The 15115-nt window shown below is 37.9% G+C and overlaps 1 protein-coding gene across 3 annotated transcripts in view; it reads left to right on the top strand.

Moving 5' to 3' along the window:
* AASS (aminoadipate-semialdehyde synthase) overlaps window positions 1–15115 on the top strand; it is a 57250-nt gene that overhangs the window by 13833 nt on the left and 28302 nt on the right. For all 3 annotated transcript variants that reach the window (XR_004926555.2, XM_036122351.2, XM_036122352.2), the window contains 8 exons: window positions 1488–1572; window positions 3565–3632; window positions 3729–3875; window positions 4801–4879; window positions 5008–5135; window positions 6526–6674; window positions 8094–8216; window positions 8552–8663. Coding sequence is in view for 2 of the 3 variants with exons in the window: in XM_036122351.2 (XP_035978244.2) it covers window positions 1488–1572; window positions 3565–3632; window positions 3729–3875; window positions 4801–4879; window positions 5008–5135; window positions 6526–6674; window positions 8094–8216; window positions 8552–8663 (891 nt within the window). In the remaining variant the exon portion in view is untranslated. The remainder of the gene's footprint in view (window positions 1–1487; window positions 1573–3564; window positions 3633–3728; window positions 3876–4800; window positions 4880–5007; window positions 5136–6525; window positions 6675–8093; window positions 8217–8551; window positions 8664–15115) is intronic.

The following is a 15115-nucleotide window of genomic DNA, read 5'->3' as shown; positions in this document are numbered from 1 at the left end:
CTGAGCAATTTGAAGGAGTTGCCGCAAACTGAGATGATGGTACTGCAAGAGGGAGCAGGCTTGGATGGGAGGATCAGGAGTTGAGTTTGGGGCCTGTTGAGTTTAACTTGTCAATTAGACATTTAAGCAGATTGCAGACTTTAGACATTAGATTTTAAGGAGGGAGCCATTGATAATGAGTTTGAGGCTCAGGGCGGCTCCTCCTGATACGTATTTGTAGTTGTCAGAGACTTGATGGCATCTACGACCATGAAACTGGATGAGGGTAGGCAGTGAGTATAGATAGAGAAGTCCAAGGTCCAAGCCCTGGGGTACGAATGCTAGATAAGAGCATTAGGAACTAGACTAGAATCTGAGAATAGGCAGAGAACAGGAGACTTCACAAACAGTAAAAGCAGTGGAAGAAAATGTGTTCTGTACAGGCCTATAGAATACATTCCTACTCATTTCAAATATGCTAGACCTGGCCTAGTGAATTCCCAGTGGTTTTGAAAAGCAAATTCAAAAAGTAACTAATGGAAATAATGTAAGAAAAAGATTGCACCTTAAGCAGATAAATTCCTTTAAAAGTACTTTAGAAGCATTTTCTTTGTTATGGATTTTTGTTCATTACAAGAGAATTAACAAAAACAGAATGGGCATGGCTGCTTTTTGGCAGTATTTTGTAACCAGTTAGAGTTGGATGACTATTAAACATTCTTAAATTCAGGCACATGGTAAAAATCATAATCTTTGAGGAAATAAAATGACTATTTAAAACATTCTATAATTACAGTGTGTCAATAGCTTTTAAGCATGAGTTAATAAGACTTATTCCTGAGAGGGAAGATTCCCAAAGATAGAGGAAGAATGTGGTTTCAGTGAAGGTGAGAAAGTGAAAAGCAGGCAGTATGTGTTACTTTGTAAATGAAGCTTACTTGTAAAAGGATGGAGAGAAAAAGGAAAGGAGGAAAGGAGAGAGAGAAAATGAGATAGATTTGTGTGTATGGACTTGAGAGGGGGTGTTGTCATTTTTAAGGTAGGAAGGAGCAGTGTACAAAGGGATAAGGCAGGAAAGAAAAAGTTCAAGAGTGGTCTTGGAAGACATGGGAAAAAGCTGGGATCCAGCTCACAGGGATTAGCCTTGGCAGGGACTTGTTTTCTTTGAGACTAGAAGGAAGGATGTGGGGGTGAGTGGGACTATAGATATGTATGTAGGTGGTGCTGGCCTAAAAGTTAAAGGAGATCATGTCTTTGCTATTTTATTGACTACCATCAAGGGGCATTTGTCACCCTGCTAGGACCATCTCTAATCAAAACCTATCATTGGTTTGTGACCCAGCATTTTCTAAATATTTCATGGTGCACCTGATGGTAACTTACAAAGTCAGGTCAAGATATATTTTATAAGCGGAAGAAATGTGAAATATTTATTTGCTCATATATGTGGTCTACTCATTGAAATTAAGCTTAATGGGTCTGGGTGGAAATTTTTATCCTTTCTTCAGGAAATCCGACTTATTGATTACGAGAAAATGGTGGATCATAGAGGAACACGGGTAGTGGCGTTTGGACAGTGGGCAGGTGTGGCAGGTAGGTATGCCAGGGTTTTTACACCACCCACTTTCTAAATTTGCCTGGGAAGTAACTGTGTTTTCTTTTTTTCTGTGGCAAGGGCATGGAAGTGTTCATTTCCACTAAAAAAATAAACATGGAGGTACAGCTAAGGGTGATGAATATTAGGGGAATAAAATAAGGTAAATCATTACACATCTTTATTACAAAAGTTAAAAAGAAAAAGAAAGCAGGAAAAAGGAGAATAACTATGAGTAGGTTCTGACTTTTTAGGTAGTTCTGTCTGGAAGACTAGGAGAGGTCAATTTGGTGATTAGAAATTGTGGAAAAGAATAAAGGGGGAAAAAGAGGGAAAAGATACAGGGATGGGAACCAAGAGAGGAGCAGTCTAGAAAGGATAAGAGCTGGAATTGGGGGAAAACTCCACTTGATTTTTGTCCCAAATTAGTACTTTGAAACTTCTTTAGTTGAAGAAGCACCACTTTTATATTAGAGCTCTGCATCAGATTAGCATATTTAAAGGTCTATAATTGTTGGGACAAGTAGAAAATTTGTGGGGATATAGAACAGTAAGACACCGTCGGCCACCCTGATGCAACTGATGGTTACTGAGCACTCGCCCAGATGGCCCATAAGAACAAAACAGTTCTTAATAAACATAAAACGTTTGAAATCATAGAGTATGTGCTCTAACTATAATAAAGTTGATGTTGAAATAATAATAGAAAGATATCTAGAAAATTTCCAGATATTTGGAAGATAATGTATTTTTGAATAACCCATGAGTCAAGAAGGAATCACAGGAAAAATTAGTAAATACTTCAAATTGAATGAAAATTTAAAACAGCATACCAGAATTTATGGGGTGCAGATAAGGTGGTTACTTAGAAGGAAATTTATAGCATTTAATGCTTTTATTAGAAAAGAAGAAAGTCTAAATTAGTGATCTAAACTTCTATCTTACAAAGCAAGAAAATGAAGAAGTAATTAAATGCAAAGCAAATACAAGGAAAAGAGTAATAAAGAGGGAAAATCAATGAAATCAGATGCTAGTTTTTAAGCAAATCAATAAAATCAATAGGCTTCCAGTTAGACTGATTAGAAAAAGAGAGAAGCCACAATTTACCAGTATTAGGAATACATGAGGGGTCATGACTGTATTTCATATAGACATTAAAAGGGAAAGAAAGTATTATGAATAGACCAATAAATTTGACAATGTTGATCAAATAGGCAAATCCTTGAAAGACAAAAATTACCACAACCAACTCAAGAATTAAAAAACTTGAATATCAATGTACATAAGAAATTCTACTCATGGGGCACCTGGGTGGCTCAGTCGTTAAGCGTCTGCCTTCGGCTCAGGTCATGATCCCAGGGTCCTGGGATCGAGCCCCGCATAGGGCTCTCTGCTCTGTGGGAGGCCTGCTTCTCCATCTCCCACTCCCCCTGCTTGCGTTCCCTCTCTCGCTGTCTCTCTCTCTGTGTCAAATAAAAAAATAAAATCTTAAAAAAAAAAAAAGAAATTCCACTCATAGGCATTTATCAAGAGATATCTTTCTATTATTATTTCAACATTAGCTATTTAGGTCACTAAAATTGCTGATGGCACTCATAAGGTCAATGCTGACCTTGTATTTGTTTGTTCATTAGTTTTGGTTTGAGAGGAATGTAAGTGTCTTTAAATGTTGATAAGAGTGATTCAATAGGGAGGGATAGTGAAAGGAATAATTTCAAAAGTGAATTCCTTAGAGAAGGAATGGGAAGGGATGGGATTTGGAGCAAAGATAGAATAACCTCAGAAAAGAAGAGGGACACTCTTTTCATTTTGGCAGGATTGAAAGTGGAAGGGAATAGGTAGGGATGCAGCTGGGTTAGTGCTTTTGATGGCAGAAAATCTGAGATGCTGTGATCTGTGCCTCGTCAGCACGGAGCAGGTTGGAGAATGGTCAGAGAGAACAGCTTCAACTCCTGACTAATGGCTTTTCTGTTGGTCTGATTCTGCAATAGGGATGATCAACATTTTGCATGGAATGGGGTTAAGGCTCCTTGCTTTGGGACATCACACACCTTTTATGGTGAGATGTGTATTTTGTTTATTTTTTTTGAAAATACATATCAGGAAAGTGTCTCAGGTGGTCAACTAACTTGAATTCCTGTATGCTTGCTTTCAGCACATTGGCATGGCTCATAACTACAGGAACAGTGGCCAGGCTGTGCAAGCTGTCCGCGATGCTGGCTATGAAGTATCTCTGGGATTGATGCCAAAGTCGATAGGGCCTTTAACATTTGTGTTCACAGGGACTGGTAATGTATCTAAGGTAACTTCTTAGATACTTCCAAGAAAGTCCTCTTTCTGTAAAGCAACCAAAACCCTGAAACTAACCCAAGGAATGCAAACATTTTGTGGTCATTTCAGAGCCTTGCTTCTGGATGAGTAGGCGTTCAAAATTTTTGGTACTTTTCTTACCTATGTAACTTTCCCCACAGTATAGAGCAGTAATGATCCAGACTTATTTTCTTTGCTTTCAGTTGACTCCAAGCTGTCAGAGTCTTTGAACACTTTTTCTTTTTAAAGGGATAAATCATTGTTAATGGTATAAAGGTCTGTTCTTAGGGTGATCTGTTTTACCTTCATCACTGAGATGTCCAAAAGTTTGGAATTGAGCACTGGATGTAAATTTTTTAAAGTGATTTGAAGTTTTGCCAATAAGATTTTAGGAAGCTTAATTCAGGACTGGAATTCTTACTTTCTTTCTTCTGGGATGGTTTTGAGAAGGCATTTGTGATCCCCCAGAGAAATTTATAATTGTAAAATAGGTCTTCACTCAATGAAAATACTTTACAAACAGGACCTCACTATTTGTATTATACTGTGAGATAGGCATCTAATTTTTTTTCATGGGAAATACAGTTTCCCCACTTGAAATAATTCTGCAACGGAGCAAAAAGTAAATAGAAATATTTTATTGTGCTCTCATTTTTAAACACCCTTGTGTCTACTCTGAGTAACTTAAGTAAAAAAAATTAAAGCTCCTTCCAACGAATGCTGTTCATACAGGAATAAAAGCTGATTTGTAGACTGTGTGCGAGAAGTGTATCTATACTTCTGTGTTGCAGGCCTCGTTGCTGGGCCGGATAAGTGGAGCTAATAATTGTGGGGAAAGTGAATTGGAATCGTTGCAGAAAACCTTGTTGGCTTTTTTCCTATTGATTTTTAGATTTTTACTCATGCATTATTTACAGGGAGCCCAAGAAATCTTCAATGAGTTACCTTGTGAATATGTGGAACCACATGAATTAAAAGAAGTTTCCCAAAATGGAGGTAAGGGGGAGGGGGATGACTGTATGTATCTTTTAACTGTTTTTAACAGTTTCTGTGTTATAATATTTTATCACCATAAATCTTTATCATTTGTCACCTACTTTACTAATTTCTTTCTCCTCTGCAAGACCTGAGAAAAGTGTATGGGACGGTGTTAAGTCGCCATCATCATCTTGTCAGGAAAACAGATGGTGTGTATGATCCTGTAGAGTATGACAAATATCCTGAGCGCTACATAAGTCGTTTTAATACTGATGTGAGTATCACACTCAGCTTCTGAGCTGGTTGCTCCTAATACACTATAGTTAGGCTGTTTTCAAGGAGAGAGGTTATAAATGTATACATTGGTTTTCAGTTCCCCATATTGACTTGTGAATCCTTTGGGTTGGCCTTAGGAGTTGTTGGCTTTTACTGATGTTTGGAGTGGCCTTTGCTTAGTGGTTTTGGTGGATATGCCCTTTGCTTCACTGCCTCTGTTTCTGCTTCGGGTCTGCATGTGCCCAATAACTCTAAACGATGTCCTGTGGAGTACTCTTTTCTGTATTTATCCTGGACCAGTTAGTACTATTAGCAAAGCCCAGTGTCTGTGAGGTTTCATCTCAACCTAGGGTTCTATGGCCACAAATTGCAGTCATAACCTCAGCCAGCTGTCTTGGAATGCATGACATTGATGACGGGGGACTAGGGTGAAACAGCACAGCTACGTAAGCACAGACCCGTCCCCACTGTACAGAAAGTTACCTATAATTCAGAACCTTCTGATGGGGACACACTGGCTTATCTTTTAAGAACAATGTATTTATGTGTTCTGTAGGAGTCACTGCAAAGTTCTCCTCAAAATACACCAACAAACCAAAAAATAAACAAAAAGTGTATGCATTTATTATGAAAAGGAATGTTTTAAATTTTAAATATGTTTGAACAATAAGATTGAAATATAGCTGGTATGAAATGTAGCTGTTATGGCATGTAGAGCATGTTGTAGAGAAGGACTTTTACCTGTAGCTTGAGAATGCTTGAGTTGCTTGTGAAACAAAAATTATGAAACTAGTTTGAGACTGAAAAAAATCTAGTAAATTTCCATCCCTTCTCTTTCCCCCAATCACAGAAATATTGGTGATTGGATGCATCCTAAAATTTATAATGACCTAGTTACCACGTGTGCATGTATGTAGCGCATTTGTCCGTGGAGCTTACAGATGTTATCTGATTTAATCTTCACAGCATTCCTTTGAGGAATGGGGTACATATTATCCCCATCTAGCAGGTAAGGAAAATAGAGCCCAGAGAAGTTGAGGTAGCATGATGTAGATCACCCTACTGGTGGTTGAGCTGGAAATAGAGTGGTAGGTCACTTGATTCTGTCCTTTCCCTTTTCTTGGCCATGCAGTACATTAGAAAACAGAAATATTAATATATTTATGTTCATATACTTCTCTGTCATGGAGCAATTCTGCACTGAAATCTGGGTGAGTATTGATTGTCTTCACCTCACAAAATGACCACTGACATGGCAAATTATTAATAAAGTCAATTCGAAGTAACATTAAATTATTTCTTACGAACTTTACTGATAGCTCTCTTTCAGCCTACTGCATTGAAATTTGCTATTGCCTATCTTGTTGAACTGGGCACTTGCTTTACAGATTGCACCCTATACAACTTGTTTAATTAATGGAATCTACTGGGAACAGAACACCCCTCGTCTACTAACTCGCCAAGATGTCCAGAGTCTCTTGGTCCCAGGCAGGTCCTCTGTTGCTGGTGTGGAAGGCTGCCCTGCATTACCACACAAGTAAGGACTTTACTTCAGTAATGATGGCAGTTTTCAGCAACAGGGCCCACTCTTAGGGTATCATCTATAGGGGATTCACATATCATGGGACTTGACTGCTAATGACTGGTGGTCTGCTTTATCTCACTTGATCTTTTGGCAGCATTTGACAGTTAACCTTCCTTCCTTCTTGAAACTCTCTTCTATTAACTCTACATGAAGCTCAAAGGTAACCTCCTCAGAAAGATCTTCTGTGTTCCCATCCCCATCTCTCTCTAGTCTGTTACTTTTTTTTCCTCCTGAAATTCATGATCATTTATTTTCCTGTGTTTATGATTTTTCTCCCTCCCATTAAAATTTAATCTCCTTAAGGATAGGGGTCCTATTTGTCTTGGCGACAAGTACCCAGTACATTGCCTGACATACAATTTGTATTAAATAATTATTAAATGTTGAATTACATAATCAATAAATATTTGTTAACACCTACTCTGCCTGGCACTCTGCTAAGCTGAAGGATAGAGAAAAAATATGATTACTACCCTCAGGCATGTAGCTGGCATGAAGTAAATGCCAAAGGAATGCTAGGAGCAATAAATAGCATAAGAATTTAGAAGAAAGTGGGAACATTGGGCTCAGCAAAGCCTTGAAAAGGAAGACTGAGGAGAAAGAGAATTTCAAGTGGTAGGATTGGTACTTGATAAATATGGAACCACCAAGACACAACTTAACGACGCAGCGAGTGAGCAGTCTAGCTCTAGTGCAGGGTTGACAAAGTCAAATGGTAGTTGGAGGTTGGGCAGGAAATTTTTGGTCAACCCCTAAAGGATTTCAAAAGCTGGGCTGAGATTTCTGTTCATAATTCTAGAGATTTCCCTGTATTAACATGTGAAATTATGTAGTGGCTAGATAAGCACAGACCTGTCCCCACTGTACAAAAAGTTACCCACAATTACAAACCTCCTGATGGGACACACTGGCCTCACTTTATATGAAGAACGATGTCTTTGTGTGTTCTGTAGTCATCAGTCATACAAAGTCCCTCTCAGAATAAACCTGGTGCCACTAAGCAGGGTGGAGGTAGTGTAATCAAACCTTCGTAAGTTATTTAGAGTTGGCTAAATAGGTTAACTTTAACTAGGCTGTTTCTTATGATTTCTCTAGGGAAGGGGTTTTCCACTTTGATTTCCTTTTTTCTCCTCCTCCTCTTCTTTTTCTTCTTACTTTTGTGTGTGGAGACTAAAGCTTGTAGTGGGAAGATTGTCTATATCCTAGAAGAACACAGTGTCCTGAACAGTGAACTGTAGGAAAAAGAGCTGAAGAGCCCAGGAAATAATTGGCACCCACACTGAAAGTTGTTCAAGTACCTTTCATTTTTATTCATTTTTAATCTTGTTTAGAAGTTCCATGCTCTCATCTGAGTATCGATGTTATTTTCAGACTTGTGGCAATATGTGACATTTCAGCTGACACAGGAGGATCAATAGAGTTTATGACCGAGTGTACGACAATAGAACATCCCTTTTGTATGTATGATGCAGACCAGCATATTATTCATGACAGGTGAGTTTGCTTGATATACTAGTGTAAAATATTCACTGTTTTACATTTTTATGAAGGATATGCAAATATCCAGAGATATGCTCAACCATATTTAAAAATTTGGTAGAAAAACGACATGCAAATTCAAACACTTAAATACATGATTATTATATTTAAATGGGAGATGGGTTGCTAAAGAAGGGAAGTTTTGTTTGAAGTCTTGTTTATTTTCTTTTATACTTTGGTACACAATTATAAATTATCTTGGAACAGATATAATGGAGTAGATGCCTGGGAAAGTTAGAGCTTACGAATAACATTTTATACAGCTGAATAAAGCATATTGCTTCTCCTAGTGTTGAAGGCTCTGGGATTCTGATGTGTTCCATTGACAATTTGCCAGCACAGCTTCCAATTGAAGCTACAGAATACTTTGGAGACATGCTTTACCCTTATGTTGAAGAAATGGTAAGCTGACTGGTAGCATCCACAATAATTCTGTGGCTTTAAATAGAACTGTGGAGGGATCTTAGGAATGTTCTGGTCTTCTATACCTAAGAAATCGGTTGTAAAATGAAATGCCAGCCCTCCCTCAAAAGTATTTATAGATGCTCTTTTATATATTCTGCTTACTTGTCTTATGGGGAATATAATTATATAACTGCCTTCATGATTAACTACAATTAGATTTATCTCTCATTATTTTATTAAGAATGTTCATGACATGTGAGATAAGATTTCCTTTTTTTTTACTCTTCCTGCTGTCTAGGTCAATTCATGTTAGAACATTCTTACTGTGCTGTGATGAACAGATTTGAAAAATGAGAAATGCAGAAAATTTTATTGGCTGTTTGTCACTAATGCTTAGTGAAGTGACAGCTTTTGTTGTGGTCATGTATTTTTCATTGTAATCAGTGATTGACTATTGAAATACTGTGTTATCTAAATTCCATTCATTTGCCAAAGATAAGCGTTCTTACTTCAGTATTTATCTTAAGCATACTCTTCTGTTTCTGTGCTGAGAATTTCTATCTTTTCATACATTATGAGTATACTGTTTTTTATCATATAGACAGAGTTAGAAAAGCTACTTTATAGTCTTTGCATCATATTTCCAAAATTCTATGTCAGCTTGTGGTTGAACTTTATTGTCTTTTCCCTTGAAAATGGGTCAGGTCATAGTTTTCTGGTTTTCCAGTTGAATAATTTGGGGTTGTATCCTGGATGATGTGAATAGTTATGCTGTGGAGATTCTGGATTGTTACATTTTCCTGAAAAGTACTGATTTTTTGTTTGTTTGTTTGTTTAGCAGAGAATTCATTGGTTAGACTTAAATTGAAAACTTTGTCTCACCTGAAGTGGGGGTAGCTCAAATAAAAGTTCAGCCCTTTCATCTTTACCTGGGTTGCTTACCTACACACACTCAGTTTGGGGCTTACCCAGAGACTTGAACAGAGTTCACATGAAAGTTGGGCTTCACTTTTTCTGAATCTGCCATTTCTGGCATTTTCCACTCACATTTTGGAGGCTGTGGTTACTCTGGGTTCTATTCCTGCTACACCCACAAAAAGTCATGCCAAATGCCAGACTCATCTCTTTGGGCTTTCTTTCCCAGAATTATGGTGCAGCAAGTCTTATCTACCTTAAAAATTTTTTTTTAAATTTTAATTCCAGTATAGTTAACATATGATGTTATAGTAGTTTCAGGTATACAATATCACTATATTGTATATATTGTTCAACAGTCCTATACATTACTCAGTGCTCATCATGCAAAGTGTACCCTTAATCCCCATCACCTATTTCACACATCCCCCACTTCCCCTCTGGTAACCATCTGTTTTTCTCTATAGTTAAGAGTCTGTTTTTTGGTTTGTCTCTTTTTTTCCTTTGTTCCTTTGTTTTGTTTCTTTAATTCCACATAGGAAAATCATATGTTATTTGTCTTTCTCTGACTTATTTTGCTTAGCAATATATACTCGGTAGCTCCATTCATGTTGTTGCAAATGACAAGATTCCATTCTTTTTTATGGCTGAGTAATATTCCAGTGTGTGTGTGTGTGTGTGTGTGTGTGTGTGTGTGTGTGTGTGTGTGTATTACACCACATCCTTATCCACTCATCTATTGCTGAACACTTGGGCTGCTTCCATGATTTGGCTACTGTAAATAATGCTGCAATAAACATTTAGTTGAGGATTTTTGCATCTATTGTCATTAGAGATATTGGCCTGTAGTTCTCTCTCTCTCTCTCTCTCTCTCTTTTTTTTTTTTGTAGTGTCTTTATCTGGTTTTGTTATCAGGGTAATGCTGGCCTCATAGGATCAATTTAGAAGCTATCCTTCCTCTTTTATTTTTTGGAATAATTTGAGAGAAGTAGGTATTAACTCTTCTTTAAATGTTTGGTAGAATTCACCTATGAAGCTATCTTGTCCTGGACTTTAGTTTGTTGGGAGTTTTTTGATTACTTACTTAATTTCATTGCTGGCAATTGGTCTGTTCAAATTTTCTGTTGCTTCCTGATTCAGTATTGAGAGATTATATGTTCCTAGGAATTTATCCATTTCTTCTAGGTTGTCCAATTTGTTGGCATATAATTTTTCATTATATTCTTTTACAATTATTTGTATTTTTGTGGTGTTGGTTGTTATTTCTCCTCTTTCTTTTCTGATTTTGTTTGAGTCCTCTCTGTTTCCCTCTCTCTCTCTTTCTGGATAAGTCTGGTTAAAGGTTTATCAATTTTGTTGATGTTTTCAAAGAACCAGCTCCTAGTTTCATTGCTCTGTTTTATTGTTTTGTTTTATTTCTATTTTGTTTATTTCTGCTCTAATATTTATTATTTCCTTCCTTCTACTGGTTTTGGGTCTTATTTATTTTTCTTTTTCTATGTTTGAAGTTTTTTTTGATTCTCGAAGTAGGCCTGTATTGCTATATACTCCCCTCTTAAAACAGCTTTTGTTGCATCCCAAAGATTTTGGACCATTGTGTTGCATTTTCATTTGTCTCCATGTATTTTTTGATTTTCTCTTTGATTTCTTGATTGCACCATTCATCATTTAGTAGCTCATTATTTAATCTCCATGTATTTGTGGTCTTTCTAGATGTTTTCTTGTAGTTGATTTCTAGTTTCATGGTGTTGTGCTCAGAAAAGATGCATAGTATGACTTCAGTCTTTTTGAATTTATTGAGACTTGTTTTGTGGCCTAATATGTGATCTGTTCTGGAGAATGTTCCATGTGCACTTGAAAAGAATGTGTATTCTGTCTTTTAAGGATGGAATGTTCTGAATATATCTGTTAGATCCATCTGATCCAATGTGTCATTCAAAGACAACTGTTTCCTTGTTGATTTTCTGTTTGGATGATCTACCCATTGATGTAATTGGGGTATTGAAGTCCCCTACTATTACTGTATTACTATCAATTACTTCCTTTATGTTTGTTATTAACTGCTCTATGTATTTAGGTATTCCCATGTTGGGTGCATGAATATTTACAATTGTTATATTTTCTAGTATATAATATATATATATATTATTCTTTATATTAATATATATATTCTAATATTAGGGTGTATATATATTTCTTTGTCTCTTGTTACAGTCTTTGTTTTAATGTCTATGTTGTCTGATACAAGTATTGCTACCCTGGCTTTATTTTCACATCTATTTGCATGATAAATTCTCCATTTCTTCACTTTCAATCTGCATGTGTCTTTAGGTCTAAAATGGGTCTCTTAAAAAAATAAATAAATAAATTAAATTAAATAAAATAAAATGGGTCTCTTGTAGGTGGTATATAGATGGGTCTTGCTTTTTTATCCATTCTGTCACCCTATGTCTTGATTGGAGCATGTAGTTCATTTACATTCAAAGTATTATTGATAGGTATGCAACTATTGCCATTTTGTTACTTGTTTTATGGCTGTTTTTGTGGATCTTCTCTTTTTCCTTTCTTCTCTTGCTCTTGTCTTTCACGGTTAGTTGACTTTCTTTAGTGATGATCTTGGATCCTTTCTCTTTTATTTTTTTACATATATATTGCTGATTTTTGATTTGTGTTCCTATTCAGTTTGTATATAACATCTGCATATAGCAGTCTATATATAAAGATGAGGGCCATTTAAGTTTGAACCCATTCTTTACTCCTTTCCCTCCCACATTTTAGGTATATGGTGTCATATTTTTTTTTTAAGATTTTATTTATTTATTTGACAGAGAGAGAGACAGCGAGAGCAGGAACACAAGCAGGGGGAGTGGGAGAGGGGGAAGCAGGCTTCCCGCAGAGCAGAGAGCCCGATGTGGGGCTCGATCCCAGGACACTGGGACCAGGACCTGAGCCGAAGGCAGACGCTTAACAACTGAGCCACCCAGGTGCCCCTATGGTGTCATACTTTACATCCTTTTATTTTGAGTCCCTTAAGTATACCCTATAGGTATACTTAATTTCACTGCTTTTGTGCTTCCTACTTTTCTTGCTCCTACTTATGGTTGTTCCTACCCACTCAGAGTCTCCTTTAACATTTCCTGTAGGGCTGGTTTAGTGGTCATGAATTCCTTTACCTTTAGTTTTTCTGGAAAACTTTATTTCTCTTTCTATTCTGAATTATAGCCTTGCTGGATAGAGAATTCTTGGCTGCAGGTTTTTTCTTTCAGCACTCTGAATATATCATGCCACTCTCTTCTGGCCTGCTAAAAGTTTCTGATGAAAAATCCACTGATTTGGGGTTACCCTAGTATGTAACTGTTCTCTTTTCTGTTGCTGCTTCTAAAATTTTCTCTTTATCACTAGTTTTTGCCATTTTATTTATTATGTGGTTTTGTAGGGATCTCCTTGGGTCAGTTTTGTTGGGGGCTCTCTGTGCCTCTTGGATCTGGATTTCTGTTTCCTTGTCCAGACTGAAGAAGTTTTCAGCTCTTCTTCAAATACATTTTCTGCCCCCTTTTCTCTTTCTTCTCCTGGGATCCCTATAATGTAAATGTATTATACTTGGTTGTGTAGATGAGTTCCCTAAGTCTGTTTTCATTTTGTATTATTATTTTTTCTCTCACATGTTCAGATTGATTTTTTCCATTACTCTGTTCTCCAGGTCCCTGATCTTTTCTTCTGCTTTCTCTAGCCAACTATTTATTCCATCTAGTGTATTTTTAATTTCATTTATTGAATTCTTCATTTCTGGTTGGTTCTTTTTTATGTTTTCTATCTCTTTGTTAAGGTTTTTACCGAGGTCCTCTACTCTTACCTCAAGAGCATTTTACTTATCTCCATTTCATTTAGGTATCTTGCTGTGATTTTGTCCTGTTCTTTCATCTGGGACATATTCCTCTGTCTCATTTTGTCTAACTCTTTGTGTCTATTTCCATGTGTAAGGAAAGTCAGCTACATCTCCTGCTCTTGAAAGTAGTGGCCTTATGAAGAAGAGGTCCTATAGTGCCCTGTAGTGCAATGTTCCTTATTCACCAGAACTGGGTGTCTCCTGTATGTGCTGTGTGCACTCTGTTGTTGTGGCTGAGCCACTTTTTTCTTCTGGTGTCATCTGCAATGGCCCTCTTTGCCTATTATGGGCAGGGTTTGGCCTGTGATGTTAGTAGGTTGGTCTGGGGCTGCCTTGGGCTTGAGTTGTGTCCGACCTGGCATTTGCCATGGATGCAGTAGCACTGAGGTGCAGGTTGCTTTCCCTGTTTTGTCTTCTGAAAAGCTTTTGTGGGTGGGGGGGACCTGCCGTCAGATCAGCTATCTGTCCCCAGCCCACTGCTGGGGTTCAGTCTGACTGGTGTGTGTGGTTTCTTTCCCTGTCCCTGGAGCAGGCATCACTTTGGAGTGGTGCTGGTCCATCAGGGCTGCCTGCATACTGCCAGCCTTGTGGCAGCACTTTGGATGGGCTCAGACCAAGAGTATATTGGAGGGGCTTGATCTGCAGAAGCCTATGGTGGCAGATGTGGGGTGTTAGCAAGGCTTGCATGGCTCTTCAGTGGGAGGAGACATTGAGCTGAGGCCTGGCTTGAGGGGGCGTGTCTACAGGGGAACACACAGGTAGGGCACACTGTTATCAAGTTAGGTAGAAGTGTAGGTGGTATGCTGCTTTCAGCTGGTGGCATGTGTTTACGCTGGGGGGTGGGGCAGGGAAATAGTGTAGGCCAGCTCCTTGATTCCTAGAGAAGTCTCTCATGGATTCTTGCCCCCAATCCCTGGCACATGCTCTGAGATTAGTAAACAAATCTTCCTCCCATATACCCCAGGCATTTTTCAAACTGCTACTTCTATGCTGTATCTCAGTGGAGCTTTTTCTTGTGCTGTCTCTTTAAGGGTAGGAACTCAATTTCATCTTGCCCTCCTGGGTCTCCCAGAGCCAAGCCCGCAGATTTTTAAAGTTACATGTTTTAAGTACCGGTGCCTGTAAAAACCTGTGAAATTCAGCCCTTCTGGTTTTCAAAACCAAATATTATGGGGATTCATCTTTCCTGTGTGGGTTCCCCGGTGTGAGAGTCTGTTTCTCTCCCCTCCCTGTGCCAGTATGGCCTCTCCCTCCTGTGGGAAGTTCTGAGGATCCCTGCATCTCAGCCCTTCCTACCCTCTTCATTGTGGCCTCTTCTCTTCATTTAGCTGTGGAGTGTTTGTTCTGCCAGTCTTCAAGTCATTTTCTGGGTTATATAAACTGATGTGGTTGTTATATAGTTGTGTCTGTGGGAAGAGGTGAGCTTAGGGTCCTCCTATTCCACTGTTTTCCCCAGACAAAAAAAGAAGTTTTAGTACTTTTTTGAAGCTAAGAACTGAGGCTTTTCATGTTTTACCTGGTTTTACTCAGTGGGAAGATTGGTCTGAAAAGATCTAATTCACCATTGCTGGAAAGAAAATGTATATTTAAATAGGCGATATGTTTTTGCTTACATAAACTGGCAGTTAATAGACTTTTAGGCAATGTG

The sequence above is a fragment of the Halichoerus grypus genome, chromosome 12 (assembly GCF_964656455.1).
Source record: "Halichoerus grypus chromosome 12, mHalGry1.hap1.1, whole genome shotgun sequence".
Taxonomy (NCBI): domain Eukaryota; kingdom Metazoa; phylum Chordata; class Mammalia; order Carnivora; family Phocidae; genus Halichoerus; species Halichoerus grypus.
Note: the sequence above shows the minus strand (reverse complement) of the source record. Positions and strands in the feature narration are given on the sequence as shown.